Source organism: Gymnogyps californianus, chromosome 14 (assembly GCF_018139145.2).
Source record: "Gymnogyps californianus isolate 813 chromosome 14, ASM1813914v2, whole genome shotgun sequence".
Classification (NCBI taxonomy): Eukaryota; Metazoa; Chordata; class Aves; order Accipitriformes; family Cathartidae; genus Gymnogyps; species Gymnogyps californianus.
The window spans coordinates 4,585,957-4,601,076 of record NC_059484.1 but is presented as its reverse complement, the minus strand read 5'-3'; the positions used below and the strand labels follow the sequence as shown (position 1 = coordinate 4,601,076).

The 15,120-nt window shown below is 39.4% G+C and overlaps 1 protein-coding gene across 3 annotated transcripts in view; it reads right to left on the bottom strand.

The window, feature by feature from the left end:
- The window catches only part of SLIT3 (slit guidance ligand 3), a 537,095-nt gene that overhangs the window by 187,750 nt on the left and 334,225 nt on the right, over positions 1–15,120 (bottom strand). For all 3 annotated transcript variants that reach the window (XM_050905039.1, XM_050905038.1, XM_050905037.1), the window contains one exon: positions 3,461–3,602. In XM_050905039.1, coding sequence (XP_050760996.1) covers positions 3,461–3,602 — 142 coding nt within the window. The remainder of the gene's footprint in view (positions 1–3,460; positions 3,603–15,120) is intronic.

The following is a 15,120-nucleotide window of genomic DNA, read 5'->3' as shown; positions in this document are numbered from 1 at the left end:
TTTTGTAGAACAGTTTGTCAGTCAAGGGTTCTTATCGGATACAATTTGGCTTACAAAGAAATACTGAGTTAAGGGGAAATACAAGAACTAGAAAGCTGTAACTGAATGCAACTAATAACCAAGCAAAGGAACTTGGAAATGTCCAAAGTGGAACTGAGGAAGGCACAGCATTTTAATACTATCACATAAATATTATGAATGGACTACAGTCTATAGGAGGAAATGTATTTCAGTGGAATGAGTATTTACAATGCTAGATAGCAACAGCTGAATGAAAAATATATCATCTCAAGTAATATCCCTTAGGATTCTATGTAATAGCAACCCAGCCATGTCAGTACCCCATATTCCATAGGAGGAATCTCATCTCCAGTAAGAGTTAGATCTCTCAAACATGTTGAGGATCAGATCATAGGATTACAGAGTCCAGAAAAAAGTGTTCAGGCAGCACTACGACATAGCCACCGTTTATACAAAGGGTCTGACTAAATGCCAACCATGGGGGATAAATCCCAAGGGAAAAAAACCAACAGTGCTGCTGTGTGAGAGCAAGAGATGTGGGTTGCAGCGTGTAGAGGGAATTTACTTGGCCCCGTTGCTATAACATTACAGCAAAAGAGTATTATTCTGCCTATCATATCAAATCAAAAGACAGTCATTGTTCCATGTGTAGCTGGAACCAGACCTCTGGATGGATTTTATATTGAATAAGCCCAGAGCAGCCTCAGACAAACTGAATTTCTGAGCAGTGTGACAGACTTCTGCATAAACCAGAATGGCTATCTTGGTCAAAAGAATTTATGTTGCCATTTTTTCGGAAAAACACTGTGGCAGCTTCTTTCATCTTTCCACAAACGTTTTTCTATGTGACTATATCCTTTACTCTATGTGAGAATATACCCTTAGATATAAGGTTAATTGCTCTTTTTTACTAGTACTTTTACAAAATGAAAACACCATTTTACGAGTAGGAAGAACCATATGTAAGTGATGTCACTTGCTAAGACTTATTCTGATAGGATCATAGAATGATTGAATAGTTTGGGTTGGAAGGCACCTTTAAAGGTCATCTAGTCCAATCCCCCTGCAATGAGGAGGGACATCTTCAACTAGACCAGGTTGCTCAGAGCCCTGTCCAACCTGGCCTTGAATGTTTCCAGGGATGGGGCATCTACCACCTTTCTGGGCAACCTGTGCCAGTGCCTCACCACCCTCATCGTAAATAGATAGAACTACTTAAATTTCTTAATATATATATATTCCATAAAAATGAAATCTTCACAGGATAGATTCCCACCGAAAGTGAGCAATAAATGTTTTCACGAGGGTTACACTCTGAAGTTCTGCAGAAGTACTCCCACCTGAAGTGTCTGTGAATCACAAAGGATATGTGCAGGATTAGAGTGATATAAGAGGTTTATCTACAGACAAAGACTCAAATATGTACTGCCTAAAATGCAAGAAGTCTGACAGACCTCAATCATTAAACGGTGTGCTAAGAGCTTTATGTGGTGTTCTATTAATCTAGAAGGTTTATAACCTCCAGGTTATGAAAGTTTCTTAAAATGTTATATGCATCTTGACTCGCTACCTCATCATCTAACTTAAATCTCCAAGTCTTCCTTCACTTTCTGCTCTCCTAAGGAGATGATTTAAGTTGCTATGACGACAAGTTACAGGGGCTAGGTTTGTGGGCCGGAGCAACCAAAACGGAGACAGGACTTGGATACTCGATGCTATTACAACCACACTAAAGGTGAACAGTTTCACCTGCTTTCTCACACTGAGGTGCACTGCTGCCACGAGAGTGCCGGAGCACACCAATCTCAGTCTTCCTGCAGATATTACTCTTCGTGCGACTCTGGCACGGAGCCACAAAGATCGTCTGATTTCTGCTAGCATTTTCAACACTACAAAATAAAATTTTACAATTCTCCTAGCCCAACCCTAATTTGTGAGCAAGTCTGGATCAATTTCATCCTCTGTCTCTTATTATTGAACCATTCCAGCCACTCCTGAAAATCTGTACTCCATCTGACAGAACTGGAAACAGGACTAAACACTGAATATTCTTAGTATGCCAAACACAATTTATATATTCAGGATAATTTTAACTGACTTTCATGCACAGAAAAACAAGTATTACATGCATATTTTGTGTGCCACAATATACTGGAAATGAACACAACGAATACATTCTGAATTTTGTCAGGAGGCGAGCAAGCAGGTAATGGGCATTCAGAACAGCTTGCATAAGAGTTTATATTTCCTGTAAACATCTTTCCATGCTCTAGATACATTCTCAACAATGTTAAAGATGTTGTTTATTTTTTGCAATTACCAAGCTAATTTTTTCATTTCTAATATATCTTTTCTGTGGAGATGCACAATTGAGCATAAGCTACCTCTAAACTGTTGTGCTGAGATAGCAATCCAAACAAATTTGAGGTGAATCTTATATTATAAAAGCAACTGATAAAGTGACTTAGAGGAGTGGTGGTGTAGAGCAGATCACCAGCAAACAATGTAGCACATGATCTTCATTGGCCATAACTGTCACATTCCTGGCATATCACAGTGGGCCAGGCTACATATGAGCAATTCAACTTATGCTTTATCCTAGTGAATTTTGCTATGTAGCAGTATTTCTACAGCAACCAGAAGCTGAATGAGTCCAGTGACCATACAAATATTTGAATCCATGCTATGTAGACTGTAAAAGCTGGTTGGATGTCAGTAACCTCTGTACAACAAGCACCTAAATAGGAAAAGAATGGATCTGCATTTCCTATGGATTAATCAAAAGCAACTTGGTTTAATGTAACAGTATTTCGGGACCACAGTAGCATGAAGTCATGGACACAAAAATAGATTATTACAATTCCTAAAGGTAGTAAAGACAAACAAGGCCATAAAACCAGCATCTGATTTCACAACACAAAAAAGTCACAAAAGTGTTAAAAGAATTGGGAATAACAAAATGTGGGAGACAAGAAAGAGAAGGTAAAATCAGCAGGGACAATGTGTTCTGATGTCATACCTCGGTTCATTACAAATGCATCCTGCCAAGCTAACAAGAAATGCCTCCATCTCTTGGGGAACTCACCAACTAAAAATAAAACAATCCCATTTCAAAAAAAAAAGGACTGTGTATTTCTTTTTCCTGACTATATAACTGTAATCCCAGATTTGTGAGATGTAAACACAATCTGAACATAATGCGCCAAGAACTTCATCTTGCTTTGAGGTAGGGCAACTTCAAACAATATCTTAATTTACATTAAAGAATGGTTTGAGCCCTTAGATCAAAAGAACGAGAGCAAAGAGGACAACTACAATATACCTGATAACTGCTTAGAACAGTTTTCTAAACATGTGCCTTTTTTCCACACGGGAGGCTATGACATGGACTAAAAATGGAGAGACATGGAAAAGAATGGTGCATTACACTGGCACTTACATTTCCCAAATGTCCTCCGGTAGGTTAGCTGGAATTTCTGTTAAGCCTCTTCCTCGACAATCCACTACATTGTTGCTGCAGGTGCAGGCAGATGGGCAAGTGATGGAACTGGCACTGCACGACAGAGGTTCAGACTGGGAACCTGAGACATAATGAAAATATTAAACGTTAGTTTTGAAAAATGATCGACTGAGATTTTAACAACAAAATACATCAGCCTCTCAGTTTTCTAGATCCTTTTGCTATATTAAGTAATAATTTATTTGAATTCAGTGAATATAATATGCTACAAATCAACTGCAGAGAAAATGTGTAAAAGATTACTGTGTTCTTATTCTTCCTCAGTCTCCACTCTATCAATCTCTTTCCCTCATGAACACTTCTTTGGTCCTCTCCATGATCAGCCATATCAATTTATTCAAAGATTTAAAAAATAAGCCTTAAGATCAAGTAGTATTTCCAAAAGTTATCTTTGCCTAGAAGTTTCCATTACACAAACACTCCTTGAGTATTTTTACATACTGAGAGAAGACTGTCATCACGATGACTTATGTTTTTGAAATGAGGTAACATGTTATGGCATAAAGACTGGAAATATAAAACTAGTTTTTTCAAAATTATACAATGCAGTTAATGGAAACACAAAAGGAATTTAGAAAAATATGAGTTCAGACCTTCAAATCCTTGCTTAACCTAATAATTCCACTGAAAGACAAGAAGCTACTTACAGAGCAAAGGTTTAGCATGAGGACGTTGCTCTCTATATATTCTAGTCAATCCATTAGATTCAGGTTTAATTAAGCGTCATTAAGTTTTTTTGAAACTGTAGCAATTGTGTCAATTTTACTCAAATGGTTATGATTCTTACATTTAAAATTTTGATACATACATACACTTAGACACAGATAAAACGGTTTTGCTACACTAATTGAGGTTATCAAGATGCAGCAGTTATTGACTTATCTATGGTGAGTCATGTTTCCAAAGTACATGTAACACAAGAAACCTCAAGTATCTTTTTGACCAGACACAGAGGGCTGAATGTGAAGCCTTGTGTTGGTAAAAAGTGACAAAATCATAACAGAAACAGGAAAAACTGGTATTTTTCTAGATTACAGTAGATTATAATCACAAAACGTATTTGGTCTTTTGGCTGGAAAAATTAAAACATCATAATTGTCAAATCACAAATACATGTGAAAACATGGAAAACTATACACAGCTATACATTCTTTGGGTTTGTCTTGGAAAAGACCCATGATTGACACTGTCATAGATTATAACTGCAGGTGACAAAAAGTCCAAAAATATTTGTTTGCATCAATTTGCAATCCAATATCATTACGACAATTGGAATTTTATAACAATGCAACACTCTTATAAATTCTCTCTCATGATTTATGCCTACATACCCTCTGGTTTAGCCCTTAACTATGCAGAACAATGTCAACTTGTATTGCAAGCCTACATATGTTCCTATGTTCAAAGACTTGTAAACAGCAATGAAAAGTCAACATCAGAAAGACATTCAGTGGCACCTCTAAGTTTCATTATTTTGAAAGGCAGATACAGTTTGAAAAGATGTCAGCTGAAAACTTCCACAGGCTGACGTTACACTTGCAGAGGGAGCCCTCCTGGAAAGCAAAAGACAATTACTGCAAAATCATGCCTTCTGTTAGAGAAGTACTGAATTTTGATGTGAATTCGTTTCTGTTTGTCTGAATTTCCCCTTAGTTGAAGCAAGCGGTCATTCCCTTTAAATATTATTTTGTAGCCAGGGATGACAGAACTGCCTTATATTAAGGTATTGTGTCGAGTTTCAGGATAAGATCACCATTTCAACTGTGTATGAAATGTTGCCAAATCAAAGTATTGGGTTTGAAATTTTTTTAATTGGGTCATCCCCTGACTTTCTGTCAGGACAGCAGGAGAAAAATGTGGGTTTCATAGCCCTGTGTGTGTTTTAAATATAGCTTTCATTGTTGCTAATCAGAGCTGTGAGTAACTGTATTTTGTCAGACCAGACCTCAGAACTCCAATTCAGGCATCCAGAAATTAGATTTTCAGAGGTAGTGACCATCTTGGAAAAAATGGATCTCACAGGACATTTATGGCATGGGTAGGAGTCAAATTCATTCTTTATGACAGTGGGCAGCTGCTTTCATCATGAGATGATCCTAATGATCCTTTCTCTTTGCTAAAATATCCCGTCTCATTTATAGTCCACTTTCCAACTTCCATGACAGTTGCGGATAAGGATTTTACCAGCAGCAGTCTTTTATCTCAACACAGAGATGGTTTCAGTACTAGAGCAGCTTCACCCTACAGAATCAACTGGGCAAAAATCTCCTGTAAAAAAATATCTCAGATCTAAATCCTACCGCATATGGCCCAAGGAATCAAATTCATATTTATCAGGCAACCTGAACTTTGACTTGTTCCAGTTTCAAAATCTTATTAGATGTTGTCTTAACATAGTCTACATATATGACCACGTGTGTAATACAGTATTTAATTTGTAGCTGTTTGAACTAAACAACAACAACAAAAAATCTTCACTAGTTAAACATGTACATGTAAAACAGGCAGGACAAGCAGCTCTCTTGGGTCTGTCTTCTGGCTATAGAAATGCAGGGCAGACATACCATCATCATGAATTAATAGAATTTCTTCAAAATTAATGGAGCTCTGCCACATACCACCAACAGCACTACCAGCTCTGCCTTTCACAGAATCTAAGGTTTCTGTAAGATTTTAACTGTGACTACTTCCAAAAGTACCTTATATTGCCTCAAAACGCAGACAGGCCTCTGTTATGTTTGCATAAGAACAAGAGGTTTGTTCTTACAACCTGATTACATAAGTTTTACATTTTCTCTTTGTCTGCCTACCTTGTGGTGCAATGCCCAAAACAAAATGAAGAATGAGGGAAGTGCAAACAAGCTATTGCAAGCTTTTAGGGATAGGGAGAAATTATCAAACTGGGAAGAAACACTTCAGAGCAATTCTTGCTCTCTGGGAGGCAAAAAGAAAGCTGGCAGCAAGGTCAAATCTTCCACACACCCTTTATCATCACATGTCTGATGTGCTTTCTGAAGAGGCTTAGTAGTGAGGGGAAAATGCATTTTGCACAGTTATAACACTACAACATATCACTGTGGCTTAGAGAAGCAGTACTACACTCCCTTTTCATTAGGGCATAACATCAAAAAAACTGACGTATTGCCAGTTGGAGTTTTGAGAGTCTGTTCCTGACTCTACTGCATCTAAATCAGCAGTAGAAGATTCAGTGGAACTCAGCTCATCACCTCCACATTTTGTGTGACGCAGTATTGCAGAGTGCTCTACGCTAAAGGAATGGTTTGAAAGGAGGTTATTATATGAAGTGCTCTGAAAAGAGAGAGAAAAGACAGAAACACCAGTCTTCCTTGCACTAAAAGCAGGTAGCAACAGTAACAAGGTGATAATTAATATCATACTACAGTTAAATATGATGGAACTTTCCAGCAACTTTTTGAATGGAAAGGCCAAAAGGTAAATCAGAACATTATTTATGCTGCCACTAAGCCTTTCAGATCCTCTCCAAACACGTGATATATAGTTGACCAAAGCCAATAGGAGTCCTTTTATTTACCCTGAGTTTGGATCAAAAACCATTTACCTGTGATTTTCCACTAGGAAGGAGGAACTTCTATGTGAACATAGCATTTACTTGATTTATGGCTAGTGAGTAAACCAAATAACCAATTAGTTAACCAGGGAGGTACATGATGTCAAATAGAGAGAGAAAGCAACATAATGTCTTTATTCTTAGCACAGATGCAACTGAAACACGATGAAAAAATAACAGCTTAAGTAAGTAAAGTAAGAAGTAAAGAAAGAGGCTGTCTTTGTGCGGACTCTTTATTTTCCACATATAATGAGTGATCAGTTTTCTCATTTCACTTAAAATATGATGGAAAAAGGAGTATTCTTATAAACTTAATTTCTTGTTATAAGCTTGAATTCTCTGAGTGCCCCAAAATATCCAGGACTCCTGCCACTTTTGACTGACATTTTGTGCTTAGAGCAAAAATACTTTTGATTCCATGCTGAATACAGCCCTTTTATATTTGGTGAATTCCTTTCTTCTTCATGAGCAAAAGCAGATCTAGACTGTAGATTTCTGAAAACTTTAATGAAATAAGACGACTTTGTGCATGAATTGCTATCATTATTATCAAATGCTTTTGCTTATGTTTTTCCTTTGCAAAGAACAAAATACTGTGTTACACATGCACACTCAACAGACATCTAGCACATATTCCATCAGGTCTTAAACAGTCATCCGGTAAGGTAAAGTTTTCTTGAATAATGCTATAAACAGAATTTCAAATCTGATTTGGACTTAACTGCTTCAATTAAATGAGGATCTATTGTTATCTCCATAGCAGATCTACAGAATTAAAGCACAAAAAGATCCAAGAGAGTTTAATCAGTTTAATGTTTGTACAGTTGTGGGGAGCTGGTAAAGAAAGGACTGGTCAAGAAAGCAAGTCTAAGTAGGCTACAGAATTTAAAGTTCTTAAAATTTAAATTTGGGTATGATTTTCATAGGTATGCAGAGTATAAGCATACAGATAGATCAAGGGCCCCAAGGCAATGCAGCCTCTAAAGAAGGATATATGAACTCTAAAAATGAATTTTCCTTCTGCTGCCAATACTTCTTCAAAAGAAAAGATACAGGAAAAGTAAAAATACTTCAGGATTCCTGTTTGTGTCCTCACAAGTGCAGTAAACTCCTTATGGCATGGATGCAACCAAAGGAAATGGCCATAGACAAGCTGGTTGCATTTATATTGTTCCCCTTCTGAAGTTGTTCTTACTATCTGTCATCTTGTTATTTCAGATTTTTTCTGTTACACAGCAGCACTAGTTCACCATGTTAATTATATTTTTTTCTAAGACATAAAAATCATCAACTCAATGATACATTTTGCTATAAAAAAAACCCCACACTAACAAAACGCAGAAGCTAGGATAGCAACACGATTAACAAAAATTACTATGCTTTTTGTGCCTGATGTAATGGAATGACAGCCTCAATGATTATGGTCATTAATATCTGGCATGCCATTAGCCTGGACCACTTTATTTTACAGTCTCAGACTATGGGTTAGGGGGAGAGAGGAGACACCGGAGAGACTTAGGACCCAGCAGTTTACAGAGAAATTAAGTGCTTTTTTCAAATAAGCATCTCATTGGCCTCTAGCCTTTTAAAAGCAGCAAATAGACTGATATTACAATTAGACTAGAATGGTTGTGGTGTATAAATGAACAGTTTAAATGTCACAGGCATTTAAAGAAATTTTACAATGACTAAATAAACTAAATCTCATTTGCACTGACACCCAATTACAGCACACTAAGTAGTGTGCTTTATTACCTCCTCACCTATCCAATTGCCTTTGCAGCAGTTCTTTTCCACCAGCAAAATGTTAGTTATTTGTAAAAAATATTAATGGATTTTAAGGTAAATCTGACAGGATTTACTGGTTAAAATCTGTGGTGACTTTAAATCATTTTAAGTATAGCAGACATGAAATTATTGATCAATAAACAAAACACTACAAGTATTGCAGATCTGTGGAGATATTATGACCTTTTGTAGTTTAATTAAATAACCCATTGGAACTTCTTACAATGCTGGGACATCTGAAATCAATTCCTACTACATGAGCTATAGTTTTCACTAGACTCCCAGTAATACATTCTCAAAAAGATACCTAAGGCAGATGTATTGCTCCTGATTGGTGTTTGCATCCCAGTATTAAAATACACTTGAGTGTGCATAGTCCTGCAGAGAGATATGGGCAAGTCAACCACAACTGACTATCTGCAAAGTTAACATTCCTTATTGGTGGCAAGTATTCCACTAATGGAGAAAAATTTGAACAAATGTGTTTATTCTACAGGAATGTGCAGCAAATGGTTTATGCAAATATTTCCATCTATGGTTGTTCAACAGCTTTTCGCTGAACACAGCATTAAGTATTTATGATTAGTGATTTGAGCCCCTGATTGATGATGATAATACCATCAAGTTCCTCGTATGCAAAAATTTGCTAGTCATGAATATTCTTTATTTGATTCAAGTTCACTGTTTTGCTGAATGTTCCCAAACAGTAAATTTATCTGTTAAAAATTCATGGCACGTGAGCACAACTGTTCTGTAGGCAAAGTCAACACCAATTGGTCTACAAACAAATATTAAGGAATAAAAAGGAAATATCCAATTGCAGTGAAAGGAAGGTCTGGTGTAACGAACGAAGCCTACTTTATTCTACAAAAACCTACTTTGCATGTTTCAAAATATATCGGTAAAGTTACACCACTGTAAATCAGACCTTACTTCACATTGTCTTATCCTAAAAGCACTAATATTGCAATTATTTAATTAACAATAATAGCACCAAAATTGTATGGAATACTTATAAAAAAAATGGAAGAAAGCAGAACAAAGAAGCAGGCTCACCTGTAACAACTGAGGTTTAATAGGCAGATTTGTTCTTCTGAAGGATTAATAAAACAGAATCTGTGAGAACTCAACTCCTTTCAAAACTGACAAAGTTGTTTTTCTCTCAGGAAAATTTATTCCAGCTAAGTCTTCCATAGGAGGGATTGAAAAGTTAAGAGTTTGAACATCTCCTATGCCCTGTGCCCACTCTGAGCCTTTCTTTGAAGGTCTTTCTCCAGCCTTGTCAGCACAACAATTTTCTCCTAAAAGCGGCGAGAACTTAACTTTCTGAGTATTGAAACATAAGGAAGACTGTTAGCGTGTATTTGGTTCTCTGGGTTTGTATACTATTTCCTCTTCTAAAACAGGCTAAAGACTAAAAAAATAACGCTACTAGAAAGTCTTAAAAGATGTAGTGCTTCTGCAGTTCAAATGGCATCTATGCACAGTAATCTCATTAACGCCACAATTTGTATCAGCAGTCTGGAAGGTTCATATGAAGTGACATTTAAAAATAGGTCCAGAAATAATACAGTGAACTTATAAATATATTCAAGCACAAAAATGAAGAGGAAGATAAATTATTTAAGTGAAAGGATACCACCTGTACAAGGTTAAATGACAGATAATGGTCATGATCAATTGTAAGCCTATGAAGGGAGTATAGTTCTGGAATGGCCTTCTAAACAGGCTATCCATTAAAAAACCTGAATTGTTTCACAACGAAGTTTGATAAAGTTATGGAAGGGACAGGAATAGTTTAAGACTATGCTTTGAGTCCCTGGGGTTTGATTTGCTGGTATTTGAAAGGGAGTTGTAAACACGACTTGATTTTGTTTGATTGCACGTTTGTCTTTGCTTCTGCCTCCCCCGCCCCCCGCATCCTGCCGCAGCTAACACAGAACTTTCCCTGCCTTAGCACAAAAGCTGGTCTCTTCAGGAAGAGGAGGAAGATGGGATTCACTTCAATCAGAAGCATTACAGATTGACACAGCTATTCAGAGGTTGTTGGGCAGAATGCGACATATCTCCTGATAATGACACCCAAAGGGTCCAGCCTGGTCACGAGCTCACCCAATGGCCAGATCTGGAGTGAGGAAACACTTCTTTCCAGATGAGTGGGCAAGGACTGAAGAGCGAGGCATCATCCCCTTCCCTGAGCTGCCTCAGAATTCCTTGGACGAAATTCTTTGGCATTTGGGACATGCTAAGGAACGCAGGGCAATAGTGACCTTTCTTGCCTTCCTCCTGGGACAGGCTGAGGTGGTGGCCTTTGGTCTTTTGCAAGAGACCTCTGGTACATTCAAGCTCTTTATGGTATCTAGAATCTATAGAATAAAATTCTTACGGATCTTCTGACCTAAACGTGTTTGCCTGCAATTACAAGGAATTAATTCAATGAGCCAGGAGATCCCTTCAGTTTTGGTACAGGGTGTCCGTGCCCAGGTGCTGGCAGCAGGGCTGCAGGGTGGGCTCTGTGAGGAGAGGCCAGGCCTGCCCCGTGCCGGGCACAGCCAGTTCCACAGCAGCCCTGCTGCAGGACACAGCTCAGCCTGTCAGTGAAGCTGATAGTGCCTCTGTGGAAGTGGGTTTGAGAAAGGGCAAAACAGTGCCAGGCAGTAAGGAGTGAGGAAAAAAATGTGAGAAACAGCCCTGCAAGCAGCAAAGTCAGAGAATAAGGAGGGGAAGGAGGTGCTGGAGCAGATCTTGTTTTCTCCCCAGTTCTGTTGAGGAGGGGGGGGGGGTGAGAGCAGCTGGGCGGGCGCCTGGCAGCTGGCCATAGTCAAACCACCATAGTTTTAATGCAACTATATAACATCACTAAGTTTCATTGTCAATAAAACAGAAATTCACACGAACCTGACATTGATAGTATGCAACTTTGTATTTGCCACCTATTCATTTATGGAGTTCTGTAGTCATTTTATAAGCATGTCTATGCTTTTTAAAATTACTCTTATTAATTGAGTATCCATATATGTGTTGCCAATCACATACATGTATCAAACAGAAAAAGTCTACAGATTTCATATAAAGGCTTGGCCACATTCTCAAAGTCAACCCTGTTCCTTCATATTTAACACCACTGCTCTCTGTGAACTAGCTCAGAACAAGGCTGTGGTACTGATCCACAGCAGGACAGACCACCATGATGCATCTCCATTATATACCAAAATACTACCAACATACTAGGAATAAAACAAGCCACTGGTTTTGGACATTAACATAAAAACTAATCAGATCATTATTCTTACAGCAACAGTTCAAAAGCTCAGCGGCTCAATAATTATACCCCAACCCGTCATCATTAAATAAGCATTAAAGAGCTACACATACTGCCTTGGGGAAAAGAAAATTCCAGAAAAAAGGTAATTATACTGAAAAGGTAAGACATCATTTTTGGACAGTAAAACTAAATTTACTGTAATTTAAAGCCAATTTTCAGCTTTGGTCTTCAAAAAAATATTAAGTGCCTTAATAAATACATATTTATACCTCAGATTTGCAAGATGGTCCCCCAAATAAAAAACACCATATGTGGCATCTTATGTACGAAGCAATTCGAGAAGTAAATTCTTACAGTATGAAACAACATAACTGCTAGTGCGAGAGTATATTTAAATTTGTAATAAGAAACCTAATGGAAACAGAAAACAAACTCTGATAAACAGCGATTAGTATCTCCAAACCTCCTATAGGATTTCATTTGAAGAGCAAATGCATAGTATTGAAATGTTTCTTTAGACTAGGTGTCAATGTTAGTTTGTGGTAGCAAATTATAACAGGAGGTAAAAATTCTACCAGAGTTCCACAAAAATTATCTAAGACCAAATTTAAACCACAATTTTTACCAAAAGGCTTTAAAAGTCATACAATGCTGAAAGTCCTCCATAGACTCCATTGTAAGAGCACTTACTGGGTCTGCTGATGGTCACAAAAAGCATGAACCAACTTAACAGTGAGAAAAAAGATGTTATTCGTCTAATATGACTCACAGGCCACTCTTCTGTGAAGGCTAAAGCCCTGATAGAATTAAATCTGGCCAGGGATGTCAAGGGCAACAAGAAAAGCTTCTATAGGTATGTCGGTGATAAAAGGAAGACTAGAGAAAATGTGGGCCCCCTCTGGAAGGAAAGAGGAGACCTGGTTACCTGGGACATGGAAAAGGCTGAGGTACTCAACGACTTTTTTGCCTCAGTCTTCACCGGCAAGTGCTCCAGCCACACTGCCCAAGTCACAGAAGGCAAAGGCAGGGACTAGGAGAATGAAGAACTGCCCACCGTAGGAGAAGATCATGTTCAAGATCATCTAAGGAACCTGAAGGTGCATGAGTCCATGGGACCTGATGAGACGCATCTGCGGGTCCTGAGGGAACTGGTGGATGAAGTGGCTAAGCCACTATCCATCATATTTGAGAAGTCGTGGCAGTCTGGTGAAGTTCCCACTGACTGGAAAAGGGGAAACATAATGCCCATTTTTTAAAAAGGGAAAAAAGGAAGACCTGGGGAACTACAGGGCAGTCAGTCTCACCTCTGTGCCCGGCAAGATCATGGAGCAGATCCTCCTGGAAACTACGCTATGGCACATGAAAAATAAGGAGGTGATTGGTGACAGCCGACATGGCTTCACTAAGGGCAAATCATGCCTGACAAATTTGGTGGCCTTTTACAATGGGGTTACAGCATTGGTGGATAAGGGAAGAGCAATGGATGTCATCTACCTGGACTTGTGCAAAGCATTTGACACTGTCCCGCATGACATCCTTGTCTCTAAATTGGAGAGACATGGGTTTGATGGATGGACCACTCGGTGGATAAGGAATTGGCTGCATGGTCGCACTCAAAGAGTTGCGGTCAACGGCTCAATGTCCGAGTGGAAAGCAGTGACGAGTGAGGTTCCTCAGGGGTCAGTATCGGGACCGGTGCTGTTCAACATCTTTGTTGGCGACATGGACAGTGGGATTGAGGGCACCCTCAGCAAGTTTGCCGACGGCACCAAGCTGTGTGGTGCGGTCGACATACTGGAGGGAAGGGATGCCATCCAGAGGGGCCTTGAAAGGCTTGAGAGGTGGGCCTGTGCAAACCTCATGAAGTTCACCAAGGCCAAGTGCAAGGTCCTGCACATGGGTTGGGGCAATCCCAAGCACAAATACAGGCTGGGTGATGAGTGGATTGAGAGCAGCCCTGCAGAGAAGGACTTGGGGGTATTAGTGGGTGAAAAACTGAATATGAGCCAGCAATGTGTGCTAGCAGCCCAGAAAGCCAATCGCATCCTGGGCTGCATCAAAGGAAGTGTGGCTAGCAGGTTGAGGGAGGCTATTCTCCTCCTCTACTCTGCTCTCGTGAGACCCCACCTGGAGTACTGCGTTCAGCTCTGGGACCCCCAGTGTAAGAAAGACATGGACCTGCTTGAGCGGGTCCAGAGGAGGGCCACAAAGATGATCAGAGGGCTGGAGCACCTCCCCTATGAGGACAGGCTGAGAGAGTTGGGGTTGTTCAGCCTGGAGAAGAGAAGGCTCTGAGGAGACCTTATAGAGGCCTTCCAGTACCTAAAGGGTGCCTACAAGAAAACTGGAGAAGGGACTTTTTACAAGGGCATGTAGTGATAGGACAAGGGGGAATGGCTTCAAACTGAAAGATGGTAGATTTAGATTAGGTATTAGGAATAAATTCTTCACTGTGAGGGTGGTGAGATACTGGAACAGGTTGCCCAGAGAAGCTGTGGATGCCCCCTCCCTGGAAGTGTTGAAGGCCAGGTTGGATGGGGCTTTAAACAACCTGGTCTAGTGGAAGGTGTCCCTGCCCATGGCAGGGGGGTTGGAATTAGATGATCATGATCTTTAAGGTCCCTTCCAATCCAAACCATTCTACGATTCTATTCCATGATTCTATTCTTTTGGAAAGAGGTCAAAGTTAGATGAAATGGTTAAGCTCACTTCTAAAAGCAATGAAACAGCTGTATAATGAGGTTGTCCCGCACGAAAGTGACCATTCACATGCGCACACACACACAGAGCAAAAGGCCTCCTCCTCCCACTTTGTTTATCCAGCTTCCTGTGACCTTTAAAACTGAGGGCCATTAGCAGCCCTTCTCTGCATGAACTGGGATGGACTGAATGGGGAGAAACCACTCTGCTCCCTCAGGAGCAATAGCTATTGCCCAG